The sequence below is a fragment of the Humulus lupulus genome, chromosome 1, assembly GCF_963169125.1.
Source record: "Humulus lupulus chromosome 1, drHumLupu1.1, whole genome shotgun sequence".
NCBI lineage: Eukaryota > Viridiplantae > Streptophyta > Magnoliopsida > Rosales > Cannabaceae > Humulus > Humulus lupulus.
This window is the reverse complement of record NC_084793.1, coordinates 139,897,141-139,914,160: the sequence shown is the minus strand read 5'-3', so window position 1 is coordinate 139,914,160 and position 17,020 is coordinate 139,897,141. Positions and strand designations below refer to the sequence as shown.

At 37.7% G+C, this 17,020-nt stretch overlaps 1 protein-coding gene and 1 long non-coding RNA gene across 6 annotated transcripts in view; one reads left to right on the top strand and one right to left on the bottom strand.

The window, feature by feature from the left end:
* Positions 1-4,333: 4,333 nt before the first annotated feature.
* On the top strand, positions 4,334-6,191 carry LOC133822662 (anthranilate phosphoribosyltransferase, chloroplastic-like). Its single transcript, XM_062255073.1, has 6 exons — positions 4,334-4,508; positions 4,813-4,892; positions 4,980-5,063; positions 5,226-5,414; positions 5,892-5,982; positions 6,091-6,191. The coding sequence occupies exons 1-6, from the start codon at positions 4,334-4,336 to the stop codon at positions 6,174-6,176; spliced, it is 705 nt and encodes a 234-aa protein (XP_062111057.1). The 3' UTR covers positions 6,177-6,191.
* A 1,324-nt stretch (positions 6,192-7,515) lies between these two features.
* LOC133798368 (uncharacterized) overlaps positions 7,516-17,020 on the bottom strand; it is a 30,516-nt gene continuing 21,011 nt past the window's right edge. Inside the window, exons 4-5 of one of the 5 annotated variants that reach the window (XR_009875841.1) lie at positions 10,268-10,974; positions 9,636-10,107 (exon numbers count right to left, since the gene is read on the bottom strand). This is a non-coding gene — a long non-coding RNA (uncharacterized LOC133798368). The other 4 variants (XR_009875847.1, XR_009875850.1, XR_009875849.1 and 1 more) reach the window with 4 other exon arrangements.

Here is a 17,020-nt window from a genome sequence, read left to right as displayed (position 1 = left end):
ATATTTTCCAATACTTAAGTCAATCAATGGTTCGTTCACCAATTCCTCAATCAAGAAATGAGAAAAATGAATCCAAGGTCCTTAAAATAAGACCCTCATCTACTATTTATAGAGAAAATAATAAGGAATGAGATAGAAGGGCTTATCCTGCTTAGTCCACGTGTCAATCCTTCTAACCTCATTTCTTGCTTCTTTTCTCTTCTTCAAGGTGAGCTAAAAGTTCAACGACAGAGCATCTTATCATCCTCTACTTTCATTGCTCTTTTGCTCATCACTCATTCGTTATTTTTTGTTGGTATTAATTGATCTAAAATCTCACACCCTGATCTTCCTGACCAATCCTCAAATACACAAGGACATGTGTGGGCACGTAGGATTCAAAAGGTTGATTTATGTGACTCTCTAGAGGTACTCAACCCATGAGTTCTAGAGAGTTTTTGACAGAGAGAAGGTTTAGAATAGTTTTCAGGTTTAGAAAAAACTATTTCTATGGAGAGAGAGTATGATTATTCATTGTTATCCCCGTTTCCTCCCCGCACACGTGGCACGGTACACTAGGTCCATGGGCCATCCTGAAGGGATTCGAGGCCCAAATTGAGCCCAAGGGACGAGGAAGGAATGACTCCTGGTGGCCCAAATATCAGCAAGCCCAACATTATCTACTGGACATCCCCGCGCCGAGGAAGCCGGGACCATGACTTGAGCACCGTTCGTCTTGCCGGACTCAGTATAAGGCGTCGTCTGGGGTGCGAATAAGGAGGGTGTTTCCAAGTCTAAGAATGGACCGGGATGATAGCAGATGAACCCAAGCTCTGGTAAACAAACCAGGGTCATGGTAAATGGACCAGGACGTTGGTTAATGAACCCAGATTAGGCGTCGAGGTTGTGTATGATAGACTGTCCCCGACTCTGACACACAGAGTTTTGTATCCTCAACTAACATGCAGAAGAGGTTACATGCGGAATGTCTGCCATTATTCAGAATAGTACTGCCACTACTCTGATGGATCCTGTCCCCAAGATCTCCTTAGAAGCCCACGTGGACCAGACTGAAGCTGCGTACTATTGTCAGACGTACACCCGAGCAACTTCCTTGGCCAGGGCCTCCGCCCGAGCAGTTTCCTTGACCAGGGCCTCCCTAGCGGCTTCCCGCTGGTTTACGACCCCCTCCAACCACTACACCAAAAACTACTTTCCACAACACATAATTATAAGTCTTTTGAAAATGTATTATTATATATACCATGTAAAAAGTGGTAAAGTAATAGAAATAAAATATAAAAAAAACCAGCCTACCCCGCGATACCTTTTTTCCCATTCTCCTTCTCATCTCTTTCTCTTCTCTTCACCCTAGCCGCCACTCCCGTAACCACCATCATCCTCAGCTCCGACCACCTAACCACCATCCTCACAACCCTTTTTCTTCGAGCCAAGCTCAAAATCTCAAGCACCCGTGAACCCAACCCCTCAACCAAGTGACCCCAGGTGAAAGCCTACCTCTGCATGCCTTCGACCCAGTGCGACTTCCATTTGCAGGCCACCACCAGGCGCGATTCTGCACCCGTTCTGCTGTAGAGCCCCGAGTGTGCACCAAGCGAGGGCCTAGATTCCACAAGCCCAGGCGTGAAGAGTGAGAGAGCCACAAGAATGGAGAAATTAGAGGGCTTTCAAGGACTTCCAATTCCATCTCTACCAGGGATTCCAAATGGACAACATAAACGCAACAATTTATGGGGTTTCATTTTCTTCCCTGATTTCCTTTTCGATCAAAATTGACTGAGGAAATTAATGGGTTTTAATCCATAGAGATCATTTGTTTGATTTTGGCTTCCTTGAGTCTCGAAATGGTACTCTACTCTCACAATTAACTTCATTCTACATTTTTATAATTTAGCAAAATGTGTTATTGAAATTTGTTGAATTTAGCATCTCATGTGGTAACAGTCCAAGCTTCTATATCTTCATACATTATAATTAGCTATATTATTATTATTCATGTTGATCGACGTTGAGAACTTTGTCAAATGGTTCTTTTTTCGAATATGAAAATCTTTATTGAGACTTTCATTTGTTTTATTGAGACTATTTTCATGAATATACATTTTCATTTAGTTGATACAATTTATTTTCTCTCATGGGCATATGGTGCATGCATGTATTAAAACGACTCAAATATCATAAATTCCTGTAGTGGAAATTTGTAAAATAAAATAAAATAAAAATTCAAGTTTTATGTTCTTAATTACCAGAACATCAGTACTAATAATTCAATAAGGATATTTAATTATATTCTTCAATTCATTGTAAAATTATATTTGAACTTTTACCTGCTGCAGGGTTTGCCGATTAATATTATCGTTGGTTCTCATGTTTGGGTTGGAGATCTAGAATTAGTCTGGGTTGATAAACATTGATGGAGAGAAAGCTAAGATTCAAACTATCAATGGAAAGATGGTCCTATATTTTTTTCATACTTACAGTATAATAAAAGGCCATGTGACCTTTGTCAAAAAAAAAAGTATGATAAAAGGTAAATAATAATATTAAATTTTGATTATGTAGCCTTCAAAATATGATTTATGCACTTACAATTAGGCTCATATTTCAAAACACATTTACTTGTCTTGTGATATGAAATTTTAAATCTATGGTCACTAGTGTGTGAGCCTCTCAAAGGTAGGAATGCGATGTGAATTTTGCGTAGTGTATTAAGCTCATTCATTATTGAGAGGGTGTTTTTCTTTTAATAAATAAAAAAGGGTACGATGAGACCATTTGTTTTTGTTTCTTTTTTTTTTTTTTGCGTCTTGAAGATTGAGTACTTTGTAATGGTGTCTGTGTTGATAAAGTTTAAGCATCAAGTTTTCTAATATTCTTTTTTTTGTTCACTTTATAACTTGTAGATTGGCAATGATCTTTCTCAATTTGTGGGGCCTCTTATCTTGAATTAACTTCTACAGGTTGGTTGGTTCTCCTTTCTTTAAATCAATACTTTGCAAGAGATGTGTCCTAAATGCTTCAGGTTTTTCATTTTATTTTTAGTTCTGAGATGCTTCTTGTTATTGTTACATCTGCTTGTTCATGGTGGGAAGAATAGGGTAATCATAAGTTTTTAATTCTGATTTATAAGTCCAAAATTCCGTAAATAAATCATTGCTGCGTTGTTGTTGTTGTGATTATTTATTTTTCTGAGGGGAAGAGGTTTTGTATCACTACACCAAACACCTATTTCCATAATACATCATTATAAGACTATATAAAAAGTATTATAATAAATATTAGAAAAAGCGCTAAAGTGAACTAAGTGAAAACAAATGGCGGTCTTGAAATTTTTAAGCGGCAAATTTATAATTTTCCATTATCTAGTTTTCCTTTGGGCAGAAAAAAAAAATAAGTTAGCTCATGCTTGTTCTCTACATATTCTTCTTTCGCTATTTTTTATTCTTCTCTTCCCATGGAAGGTTTAGCAGCTTTGACTTTGGCTTAATTGAGGCTGTAAAGCTTTGTCTTTAACTAATCCTCTGATATAAATTTGACTTTATGATATTGCCATCACAATTAGAAGATGTTGTTGTGGATGAGTTAATGACAAAGTTCTTCAAAAATTATACAAACTTGTGCAAATTCTTGCCAAGAAAAAGCAACATTCGGTAAAATACATTTCCATAGGTCTTGTGATTTTGTTATCCTTTATGGTGTACTCTTATTTATGCTACATTAGAAAGAAAAAATATTAAGAAGAGAAGTCTCCCTGATAGAATTGGCTACCATTTATGGGTTAGAAGCACTTATTAGTGAGGATAATTTTGAAGTGATATCAAATAAAGGTTTGTGATGCAATGACAAATAGGCCCCATATATTTGGAGGTGAAAGATTTGTACTTGGTGTAAACTGTTGCTTTCAATTTTTCTGGACATTATTTGTTGCTGGATGATAGAATTGATTTGCTTTTTAGGTACAAATAGGTCAATGTTTATCAGAATTAATTTGATCAACCATTCAGCCTAGCCACAAGTGAAGTGGGTAAAAAATGTAGATCAGTTCAGTTCTCTGCAAAGTCAATTCCTTTCTAGTCTTACTATCTAGAGTCAAGAATTTTAAGCCCTGACAATGGTAGTTCTTATTTTAACTTGCCAACAATGAGATCAGGCTCATTTAGATGCTATGTATTGCATGTTTACTTTATAAATAAACCTTTTTTTTTTTGTAGGTGCATATTTATGATAGTTTTTTATTTAGATGCTATGTATTGCATGTTTACTTTTAAAAATAAATTCTCTTCCTCTCATATATATATAATATAATTATTTATTATAAAAGTGATAGAATATAATGGGAAGCCATCTCCATGTTTTTTGCATTATATTCAGCTTGAATTCAGAGGCTGAAGCGTCACTGGATTTTTTGCTAAATGGTGCTGATGAGGCTTTGATTAGTGCTTTTCTGGTGTTACTGAGAGCCAAAGGAGAGACTTTCGAGGAAGTAAGGTTCCTTTATTCATATCAATGTGAATTTATTTATACTAGATAACTTATTTTGTCCAGCCGGGATTTTAGACTGTTGAAAGTCTTATTACCATGCTCTTTAGATAGAAAGAACTGTTATCAATGCAATTGTTTATTTTCAAAGAATTTTTGATAGGCTGTAGGTTATCTAGTAAAGAATTTTTGGGGGTATGTTTCAAGGAAATAAGTAAAGAAATGACTTATGGATTTTAGTGGTTAAACAGATTGTGGGGCTTGCGAGGTCGATAATCAAGCATAGTTTAGAAGTATAGGGCTTACTTGATGCAGTGCACATTGTTGGAACAGGTGGTGATGGAGCAAACACAGTTAACATTTTGACTGGAGCATCAATACTTGCTACAGCTTGTGGTGCTAAAATTGCAAAGGTGGCATCAATTTTATTGATTACTTGACATGAATGTGATCCCATATTGTAAATTATTAGAGCTAAACTTGATTTTCTCCCCTTTAAGCAAGGAAATCATTCAAGTTCTTCGGCATGTGGAAGTGTCAATGTATTAGAAGAGTTAGGGATAGTTATCAACCTAGAACCTAAGGTTGGTGCTGTAAAATTTTTGTTTTAGATGAATAAGCTGGTAGATTAATAAGATGCTAAACCAATTTAAAATTTGTCAATGTCTTTGTCAGCAGTAGCTTCTCATCTTGTAAGAGTGCAACTGCACTAATTATCATAAGGTCAATTTATCTCCTGATAACAGGGAGCTTCAAGCCATGTGAAAGAAGCATGCATTGGATTTATGATGGCTCCAACATATCATCCATCAATGAAGCTTGTCTGCTCAGTCAAGAAAAAGCTGAAAGTAAAAACTGTATTTAATATATTGGGCCCTATGTTAAACCCAACAAGAGTACTGTATGCTGTTGTGGGTGTCTATGCAGAAGATTTGGTAGGTTTTTTGTCAGATTTTTATAATTTTAAACTTTACTTCTACCTGTTGTTTTGAATTGTGGTCTACATATGATGTTCATGGTGACTAGCAAATATGACTAGCATATCTAAGGCTTTTACATAAATGATGATGGAACTATTTGTAAAACAAAAAAGATAAAGTCCACATAGGAACAAACATTAATAATCAGAATGCCTTTTTCATTTGTGACTTGTGATACTCTCTATCATGTAGCTCAGTCTTCTGTAATTTTAGTGGTAAATAGTAAGGACCCATCTTGCGGCGGGGAACCTGTTTTACTAATGAAAACAAGGTGTTTATTTTATTTTATAATGTCTATCCTTTAATGCAAATAGATTGAATGGCTTATAAATTCTATATCACTATGCTTTGCATGTAATTCACATTAAACAACTCTTTGGCAAGCATAATCTTTTAATTCCTTGTTTCATGTTTCTGTGGTTCATTGAATAGGTCTTGAAGATGGCTAAAGCATTGCAGCGATTTGGCATGAAACGGGCATTAGTTGTTCACTCAGAGGGCTTGGATGAGATGAGCCCCCTTGGTAATGCGTCTAGTAGTTGGAAAGTTTTAACTTCCATAAGCTAATTTTTTTATATACAAGTTTCAGCGTACATAATCTTCAAAACCACTCATAAGTTATTTGACACAGGACCTGGGCTAATCCTTGATGTTACACCAGAAAAGATTGAGAAGTTCTCATTTTATCCATGTGAGAAACTTGTCGCTAGTTTTTAATTTTGTTTTCTTTTCCGTTCAAGGAAATATGCCATTTAGGCTACCAAGATGGAATTTCAGATGTTATATTGCCACTTCAATCTGCTAACAAATCGCTGATTATGCAGTGGACTTTAGGATTCCTCGGTGTACCCTGGATGACTTGCGAGGTGGAGGCCCAGAGTATAATGCCGAGGCACTAAAGCGTGTATTGTTAGAGGAGAAAAGTTCAATTGTAGGTGCATTTGTAAGTATCTCCTTAATTCTTTTGACAAAGCACTAGTGCCTTAAGTTTTTTTGAGAACATAATTCATGCCAAAAACATTGGATTAGATCTTAAATGCAGCAGCAGCGCTCTTGGTTAGTGGCAATGTGAACTCTTTAGCTGAAGGGATCACTCTGGCTTGCGAGAATCAACTATCAGGGAAAGCTATCAAGATGCTCGATTAGTGGATAGATGTGTCCAATGGGGTTTGAATCTTATTGTTGCCATCTCACATGTTGAACAGAGAGAAGTAGATACCTGACACTTCACGCAAACTACCCCTTGGCTGGGTTTACTTCCCAGTGCAGATGGGCAAGTATTACATTCTCAAGAAGGTGGAGATAGTCCAATTGTCAGTCTCTTTAAATCAGTCACTACTTCAATATTACCTAAGTCAGGGTGCCCAAATCCAACCTCTTTTAGCACCCTATCAAAACAAGCAAAAGCTGCATGTACAGAGCTGAACATTCAATATTTCGAAAGCTCATTGTATGTATATATCATCGATTCTCGGGTAGTTCAAATTGTCAGACATGTGGTTTGCTCTCATAAAGTTTAAGATTCGAGTTTTCTTGAACATCTACATAGCTATTCCTCAAATATTGTAGGGTTAGGCGGAGAGTAGTTTAATTATGCATCAATTATCAATACCATCTTTTGATTTTTTTTTGGGGGAAAAATCTTTTGAATTTGATGCAATGTCGAGGTGGTCTTGTAAATTATTTTTTGGATTGTAACTACTTTGAGCTTTGAAATTGCGACAAAGTGGTTCCCTGTAAGTTTGGGTTAAATTTTAACCAAATATTGTGATTATGGTTTTCTTCACTAGTGAGTTTCTTCTCATACATTTAGTTCAGTGCTCTTTTGGGGCAAGATTGTTTTAACACTCATTGCTTGCTTTCTTTGCAACATTGTTGTCATGAGACATCATCAAGTTGTGCAAATATTAGTTTAATTTGAATGTTGTCTGTGAGAAATCAAAACATTTCCTCGGAACATTTTCAACCTTCAATAATGACGATCACTTAAATTCTCTGCTTCCTAAATTGATATGCGAATCTTTCTTTTATCTTTATAGTTCATTTAAAATATTGAAGTGTCTTCCAATTGCAAATCTTTTATACAAGGTAAATATGAATACTGAAAGCGTGCTTGAATATGCCCTCTCCTTTACAAGTGCAGCATTGGATAAGTATTGTAGTAAATGGAGTGCTATTCCCAAAACAAGATTTGTTGACATTACAACTTCAAAGGATTTCTACCGAATATATAGTGGGCTTCAAATTGTAAGGAAAATTTCTAAGTGCTTATTTTTGTTTATTTATTTATTTTTATAATGGCATATTTCTTAAATTCTGAGTGTATGTGTTGCCTCATTTTAGTGCGATTTCTTTTGAGATCGCGAAGAAATTATCTTGAAAGCCAAACTACAGATGTGAAAACATATTGCTTTTTAGTATATGGCTAGTCTCAAAGTTGTTACTTTAAATTTTCTTGATCTTTTTGCAATCCTCTACATTTCAAACTTGTGGAAGGTTATATTTAGGTCTAGCTCCACAATTTGGCCAAATGCAAAGTTGAAGACACTAACAGCTTTGATACAGATCTATGAGATAATGTCAATCAATAGCCACCACATTCATTTTAGTGCTAGAAAGTATATTACAATAATGTAAATGCAAGGATACATACATATGCGTAAGCAAGTTTTGACTTAGAATATTCTTTGGGAGTCCATATTAGAATGGTGGTGATTGGGCTTCGGTAGGCCAATATTATGGTAAACTTGAATACTGTATATCTCGTATTCCTGCTAATATGTCATAATCCTTGAATTTTAGGGATATCTGGAAGAATCTGGGCAAGTCTCTTCAAACAATCATGAACTGCTGGGTGATTCAATAGCATAGGGTGGTTGCACCATGATATATTTGCTTGGGCAGCAGATACATTTTGAGCTTTTCGATTTTTCACATCAAGTCCTCAATGTCGCAGAAGTAGAGACTCTGTCATCTAAACAATCACCCAAGAATCCTCACTTTTCCCAGGTATGCAAGATTGCCTTCTATTTCTTTTAAAAAAGCCATCCATCTATTTTAAGCTTATAGTATTAAGATTTCAAAATCAATAATGAGGCTCATTCATGTATGTTAGTATTGTCTGCATCATCTGTATTTAAATTGTTGTTCTGATTTTTCTATTGAATGAGCTTTCTAAATAATTGATTTCTTACTATTAATTAATCAAGCTTTGTGTGCATACAATAGAGAAAAATAGTACTTATGAAACAATTATATCATCAATGTTGCTTAGTTTATTCTTTATAAAAGGGATTTGATTTCTGTGTTCAATTAAATTGGGTCCTTGACTTTTTTGAGTTTGGAAATACATTATAAAGTTTGATAGAAATTTTTCTTTTTCTGGAAAAGAGAAATCAGAGGAAATTTCCATTGCTTTTGTATTCGCATTTGTGATTGTCTTTGGCTTTCCATTTGTGATTGTCTTTTGTTTATTTTTTTTTTGTTACATATTGTTTTTAAGTTGCTGAAATATTGTTTATTTTAGTTTTTTAGTAGCTGAATTTAAGATAGAATGAGAGGAAATGATGATGATTATGAAAATGATGATTTTTTTTTGGACATTTGAGTTGGAATATGTTTCTTTATGTTATGTTTGAACCATTAATGAATATAGTTTATGATTTTAAGACTCGTAACAAGTAATTTCATGAATTTTATGGTTTTATTTTATCATTAAATTTTAATTTTGTATTAATCTTTTAGTTATTGATTATATTCTTTAGGTTGTGGATCGAATTGGCGAGGAGCATTGCATAATCTCTTATGTTTTATTTACCAAATTCAACAAGTCAAGTGCAAAAGAAAATCTTATTTGGAAGGCTTTGGTGTGCTAACATTTGGAAGATCATGAATTCCTACCTTTACTTTTAAATATGCAACTGTTTAAGACAATTTTGTTGACTATTGTGAGAATGTTTTATTTATGTTAATTAGGCAGTGTTGAATATCTTTAAGACTTTTGGATTATTTTTTAGATAATCTTTAATGTATTTTGACACAATTATTTGGTTATATGTGTTATGAACCATATAATTGGTACTCAAAAATATATTTGTACAATGTTAAGGGTGTCTAAAGTATATTAAATGAAGTGGGTTTGAATTAAAGAAATAAAAAATAATTATAATGTACAAGTTTATATAATAATAATTCAAGCTTATCCAAATATTAGAATAATACAAAAAAATGTGTTATTGTATCTTTTACAATAACACTAGTTTATAAGCATAAAATTATGTTATACAAACTATTTTCTATAATGCAGAAGTGTGTTATTATAGTGTATCATAACACTACTTTATAAGTACAAAAAAGTGTTATATAATCTACTTATATATAGCATAATGAAATACTTATCTAACTATTAAAATAACACAACAAAAGTGTTATCGTAGGCTATCCCATAACACATGTCTATAACTATGGAAAAGTGTTATGCAAAGTGCTCCGACCTACTATAACACTGTTTTCCTTAACACATCAAAAAGTGTTACGGTATATATTTGATAATACTTTTTCGGTCTTATTGAAAGTATTTTTTCTTGTAGTGAACTCCAGTTGGGCCGTCTCCGGCTTCATCGCCATCTCCGCCACAAAGTCAGCATTCCTGTGGGCCAGCAAGGCATCGTCGAACAAATCAAAGTTAGAAAACATACGGGTAAAAAATATGGAAAGCAAAAGTCATATGGACATATAACTTCAGCAGTGGCCTGATGACGAATGGCCTGAGAGATGAACAAGGCATCCCGATTGGCTAGGTGGCATACCATTCAGTTGGAGAGTAGACATGTTCGTCCCAACCTGAGCCAACAGATCCGCGGCAATAAGAGTCGTGTCCTGCCCTAATTTGGGACGAAACCCAGTCTCAGCCGGTCCACGATCGACAGCGGAGCACTAAAAGTAGCTGGGTGTGCGGCCAACTCCACTTTTTGTTGGACAGTTAGGCCCCAGTAGACCTCCTCCCCTCTATCCTGGCCATCTTCCCAGGCCCGGGATACCATCCTTGTCCTCTTCTCCTCGGGGACCATGTTCCCCTCCTCGCGAAGGGTCGAGTGGACAGGATGCATGGGAGCCTCCGGGATCTCCTGGGAGACGATCAAGCTCTCCCCAGAAGAGTTCTCCTCGGCCAAGGGAAGATCTTTGGTCTTAGCCTGATTCACAAACTCATCAGCAGCCAAGTCCGCAGCTCTTTTCTCAGACCCTCGACTTGCCAGGGGCTTCTGCTCCAAATCAATGACCAGGGGATTAGCAGGCGGAGATGGGATAGCTTCAATGCGTACCATCGGAAAGGTAATCACTTCTAGAGTTTTCTCGACAACCTCCGGCTTCGGCCTCGAGTCCCCAAGGACCAACTCCAGCACTTTGCTCTTGGGCAAGCCCTTGGCGGTCTTTTCCGTCGATGCTTTGGCCGCGGCCACCCAGGCCTCCATCGCTTGTTTCTTCTTCGCCACAGGGTTGGACATATTAGAATCTTCTGAAATAGACAAATAGAAAATGATCAGCAAGATATACGAGCGGGGACACAAAAAAAATCATAAATAAAAAGCTAGTCTAAGGTCCTCTAGGATGAACCCTTATCTAGAATTCAGGCTCGACTCAACTCCCCTAAGGCGAAGGAATGGATGTGGTCCCCCATGTTTTCCAGGTCCAAGAAATTATCGTATTGAAAGAACCCAGACGAGTACATGAGAGTCAATGGGTCTAAGATAATGGGGGGTGGAAGCCCCATTTCTTTGACGGCCTCGTACAAGTATCCTCGATATATTTGCTTATCCCTAACTAAGTCCTCAAAATGAGGAGCATAAGTTAAAAGCAAAGACAAATTACCTTGCCCTGATATACTAGCCCCGGGAGCTCCTATGTTCGGTTGGGCCTCGTTGTAAAAGGCATCCAGCTCCTCATATGCGGCCCTCTCTGTCTAGCGGTCTTGCTCCTTTTTCTTCTTCGCTACATCCACCTGGGTCGTAGCCTCAACGACCTCGATGTGTATGAGGGCCAGCTCTTCCCTCAAGGCGGGGTCCCTCTCACATTGCAACCCCCAGAGGCTAGGGTCCTCAATCGTCTAGTTGGCCGCTAACATCCCGACTAATCAAAGATTCTCGGTGTTTACATAACCCCCCACGTCTAGTTCCTCCGCGCTCAAAGTGGCATAGAAATTCTTCCTGTCCATGATTGACTTGGAGAGGGGAGTCTAGGCATATGGTCTTGTTATCTAGGAACGTGAGTGGAAAGCAGACAACAAAAAGAACGAAAAGGATTAAGGGGGAAGATAACTTACCCACGCTCTGGAAGTCCAGCACCAACATGGGATTCCTCTCCAAAAGGAACGCAAAGGTCATGAACTAGTAGTGTCTGACATCCGGGGGGTGCTTCCAGGAGTTGTAAAGGACAGGATAATTGCCACGAGGCTTTAGTCTATAGAAGTCGTCCCGGGTCTTATCCTTGGCGTTGAGCTGCAGCTCCAACTTGTAGAAGTATAGCACCTCTGCCAGGGTAGGCTCCGAAATGTCCTTCGCCACACAAAAGATGTGCCATCCCGCAAGAAGCTTGTTGGCCTGGGGAAGGAGCTGGAAAGGTGCGATCCCCACGAATTTCAGGAAACACACAAAATAGTCATGGAGCGGGAGAGTGGGTCCCACACTAATGTGGCCCATGCTCCAGGCCCCGAACTCACCCACACTGGTATGGGCCCTCTCCTTTCTGGCCAGACCATTATAGAAGAGCCCGGGAGTCGTTTCCACTCCTAAGTTCTTCTCCAAAGCATCCAACATTCAGTATTTCCAAAATTCGTTTTTCTCCCCATCCATCTCCCATATGTTTCCACTGGGAGGTTTGCATCCTTCCAGGACGATGGGGGCCGACTGAACATATTCCTCTAGGTGGAGAGTAATGCCAAGGCTCATGGTCAGTGATCTAGGAACAACAAAGGAAGCAAACAACCTAATAGTTAGCACCAGAATTCAAAAATATTGGTTAAGATATGGGGGCTCTCCTAAGAACTGCTTGGAGGAGTCCCCTCTGGACCAGATTTGGGATCACTAGAGATCCCTAGAATCTTGATCGGGAACTAGGAAGAAGAATTTTTTTCTCAGTTTTCCCAAGTCAGTCTATAATGCCTTGAGAAGATCTGAGACGACCTAGACCGCTTGTTCTACATACATATTACTCACAGAACCACCCTAAATAGTGACACTGACTATAATAACCCTATAACTACAAATGTAATACTACAAAATGAAAAATACAAAGAAACAGAAATAAAGTTTCAAGGAACTTATTGTAAAGTACTGGTTGTGGAGGTTGTAATGTTTCCGGTGATAAGGTCGGCAAGATCTCGGTTCAGGATGAGACAGAAATAACAAGGTTATGAGGAACAAAGTTGTACCTTGGGTTAAGGTATTATAAGAAAACAGTAGGGTCGAGAGAGTGACCTTGGAACTGGAATCAGTTATGCAAAATCTATATTCCTGGCGGTTCAGATAAATTTCGAGGACGAAATTTCTGTAAGGAGGGGATAGTTGTAATGACCCAAATTTCCTAATAAGGCTTAGGGCCTTGATTAGGAGTCCTGGATGGCCATAATTGATTTATTATTCAATTAAATGATTATATGCATGATTATGTGAATTATATTATTATATGATGATAAATGCATGCATGTGGGTCCACTTTTCATTTTAAGGGCATTTTGGTAATTTGGCCCGTTGAGGGCATATTTGTATATTTTCATGCATGTTGGTGAAATATGGATGAGGCAACATTATAATGTAGATTTGTTTGAGCTATTAGACATGAGACGATCTTTGAATGCAAGTTAAAGGTTTGGTCATAACGGGGTTATTTACCAGGCTCGGGGTGAGTCTCGGGGCAATTTGATGCTTAGTGCATTACTGGGAATTAAAGGGTAATGGGATATGGATTATTATTATTTGATAATATTGGAAATAACAGGCTTTAGAGGATGTTAATTGTGATTAGCGGGATCAGTGGGAAATGACATTTTTGTCCTTGGGTGCTGTTAAGAAAAGAAGATAGGATTGGGGGCATTTTGGTCTTTTGACCAAGGGATATATTTAACTAAGGAAGGTTGTAGAAAATTAAACCAAAAATAGAGCCTCTTCTCCTTCTTCCTCCTGATCATCCTTTTTCTCCTTTTCCTTTGAAATTTTTGAAGCTCCAATTAAGGATTCAAGCTAGGGAATCAAGCCTTGAGGGTCTAAGATTGTGTTCAGCCATTCAAGAAGGCTCAACCTTGAGCTTGAGGTAAGATTTTAGCCATGGAAACTCTGGTTTTACTCTATTTTTCAATTGTTTTTCAGTTGGAATTTGTTGATTGGATAGTTAAGAATTCAATGAAGTTTTTGGGAAAGATTGATTGGGTTTTCATGCCTAAGACTTGCAGAATGGGTTTTTGGGTTCATTTTTCAGTTTGGTTGAGGTTTGGAATCAGGTTTTGAAGGGTGGAATGTGGAGAACTTGAAGGGAACAAAAACAGGGCTAAAAACACCCTGGTTCAGGCGCTACATCGCTAAAGGATGGGCGTTACAGCGCTGTCCAGGGCATGGCAACTCTGGTTGTAGTGCCATAGCGCCTCTAGGGCATTCTTTTTGGCACTTTTGAGGTTTTCAGGCTTGGGGTTTCAATTCTTAAGGCTTGGGATCAAATTTATTAACCGTGTTAGTAGGATTTGAGGTCCTAGGAGCGAGGTTTAGATCATGAAACTTTTATTATTGATTTTATTGATGGAATTCCATATTTGGTTATGACTAGGTGACCACTAAGGAATCAAAGGATTGATCATTCTCAAGGGTCATTTTTAACTTACTTCTCGCTCGAACCAGAGGTAAGAATACTGTACCCAGTATGTGATGCATGAGATACATGTGATTAGGGCATGACATGAATATTGAATATGGAATTGATCAGAGCTTGAGTCGTTGTAAATATGCATGATCATCATTACGCTAGTGATTGTTAAGTAAGCATGCTAAATGCCCTATGTTTGGATATTTGACATATGATATATGCCTAGCTGCATTGCTTTCTTGTGTATGGCACTGACCTATGAGTCAAAAATCAGCATGAGTCGTATGGTATTGGCTTAAGAGTCAAGAACGACATTGATGTGTTCAACAAAAGCCGAAATGATTAGATCTAATCGACATAAGCATTGAATGAATCATCATGAACATTAATGCTTGACCCACCTCAATTTCGATGAAAATTAAAAGCGCTTGTCTAGTCTAAAGGCTAGTTACTTAGAGCCAAGGACAAAAGGCTCAGGTGACTGCAACGTCACATGGCTATGAGTGTTGAGCCCAAGTTCGTGACTCACTCATCAGTCACTTATCTGATTAGGGTGCGGAGCCCAAAGTGTGACTATTTAGTCACCTATCTGATTAGGGTGCGGAGCCCAAAGTGTGACTCACTAATCTGATTAGGGCTACAAGCCCCAGTATGATTACCAAAATCATAAAGTGTTATTCACTCATCTAATTAGGGTGCTGAGCCCAAGTGCGTGGCTTAATTGTCACTTATTTTAGATGGACACATTAGCCATATATTCTCATTATGACTTGAAGGTCATTTATACAAAGGGCAGGGCCCATAAGTCATCTATACTAAGGGAAGGGCCCACAATCATTATTTGGACTTATTTGCATACACGAATAGGGCTATTATTGTTAGGCATGCCTATTATAATTTAGTAACATGTTATTATTGTTCATGAGCATATTGAGTTTTCTTGCTGAGCTTCCTTGAGTTGGAGAGCTTAGGTGACGATGTGTACATATGCGGCTACCTGACCGTCATGGCCGATGGTTTAAAGAGGAACTAGAGTTAAACCCTATTTTGCTGCTTAGGCCGGCTAGTTGTAAATATCTTATTGTAGTTAACCTTTAAATTATATTTTGGGATCCCAATGTATACGGTAAACATTTTAGTGAAATGTTGTATCTTAACCAAATTTTTTAACCCTAAACCGTTAATCATACCTAGTTACACGATTATATCCAAATGACTCGAATAGCGAATTTAGCACTGTTTAAAAATGCACATAGTAACGGTCCCTTGGTAGTAGCTCGTTACATAAAGGGTGACTACATTGTTGAGGACAGTGGCAACCAAGCCCAAGGAGGCCATGTTGAAGTTGATCGCTGAAAAAACCAAGTTGAGGCTGAAGAACCTCAACTTGTTACAAAGGAGATTCACAAGAGAAATGTTGGGGTTGTGATTATTGAACCAACCACTACAGAGTCAATTTCTTAACCAACTAATTATCTTTCATGGTATGGAAAGGGAAAACAGGTCATGGTAGAGGAGCGCGAAACTCTTGAGCTATCTTTTTCGAGGGATGAAAATAGTATAGTTATATCTCAAACGTTAGTTTACTAGTGCAGATTGACCAGTACCACTCTTTTTCCCTTCTCATCTTTTTAAGCGATAATTTGATCCCGCTCCTCCCCCCCCCCCCCCCCAGTAACTTATGCGATGAAAAAGGGAAATTTAACTTATTGACTAGTAATTGTGAAGAAGAATTTTGTTGGGCATTTAACTTTTGATCAAATTCTAAGTGTAGGGAAAATAGAGAGAATACCATATACGATATAATTAGCGTGGGTAATTTAGCTAAATAACTTTATTATGTCGCTCAATGATGTTTTGTACTTTACTAACTCCTATCTTTTGCAGATATGGCAGAAAACCTTAATTTCAATGCTTCAAACATTGCCACCTTGTTTGCTCAGGAAGAAAATCTCCTAAAAGGAAAGGGCTTGTAGAGAGTAGTCAGGAAGCTGCAATAAGTAGGCTAAACTTTCCAAATAGTAGATGATCATCCAAACCATTCCTTCACCGCAAGGGCTGTCTGAGATTCCCCAAAATATCATAGGCAATCGTTCTGATTCTCCAACAATAGCAATGAACGAGCAGTTCCAGGATGTGGTAAAATTTACTACTACTTGGCTCCCCATGGTCGCTCAATGTCACGGGCTTACCTTTTTAGGCAGCAAAACGCCCGTGCGACACCTTTTCTCCTCTGAGCTAAGGCTAGCCTTCCAAATATTTGGGTAATAAAGGGCGCATTTTTTACGCGACCGTGTGCCTCTACACACTTCCATCTCTAGAACAACTCTCATGCGGGTCATGCTCTCAAACATTTATGAGTGCATCCGTGCAACAAGGCTGTCTAGCCAAGATACTCACACTGTCCATAGATTCTCACTATGGTAAGGCAAATCCCAACACTAATGCTCACCTAGACATTCACAAGCCAAGGTAGCATGTGTTGGGGCTTTATGCCCTGTGTAAAACTTATTTTCTACGTAACCTCATTTCATTATCAATAAAGAATTTAAACCAATTTTGACTTGTTAATCACATTGCTCACTTGTTTATTTACACGATTATTTATTTAATATAAACATCTATTAAATCCAGAACATATGAATAATCATAGCTGTAGTGACTTGGTCACAATGGATTATAATTGTTGTAATATGTTCTAAAGCATTAGTCCT

Coding starts and splice junctions, on each gene's coding strand:
- LOC133822662 (XM_062255073.1), top strand. CDS start 4,334: ATGGGAAGCCATCTCCATGTTTTTTGCATTATATTCAGCTTGAATTCA. Junction 4,509..4,812: donor GTTCCTTTATTCATATCAAT/GTGAATTTATTT, acceptor TTGTTGGAACAG/GTGGTGATGGAGCAAACACA. Junction 5,064..5,225: donor TTATCAACCTAGAACCTAAG/GTTGGTGCTGTA, acceptor TCCTGATAACAG/GGAGCTTCAAGCCATGTGAA.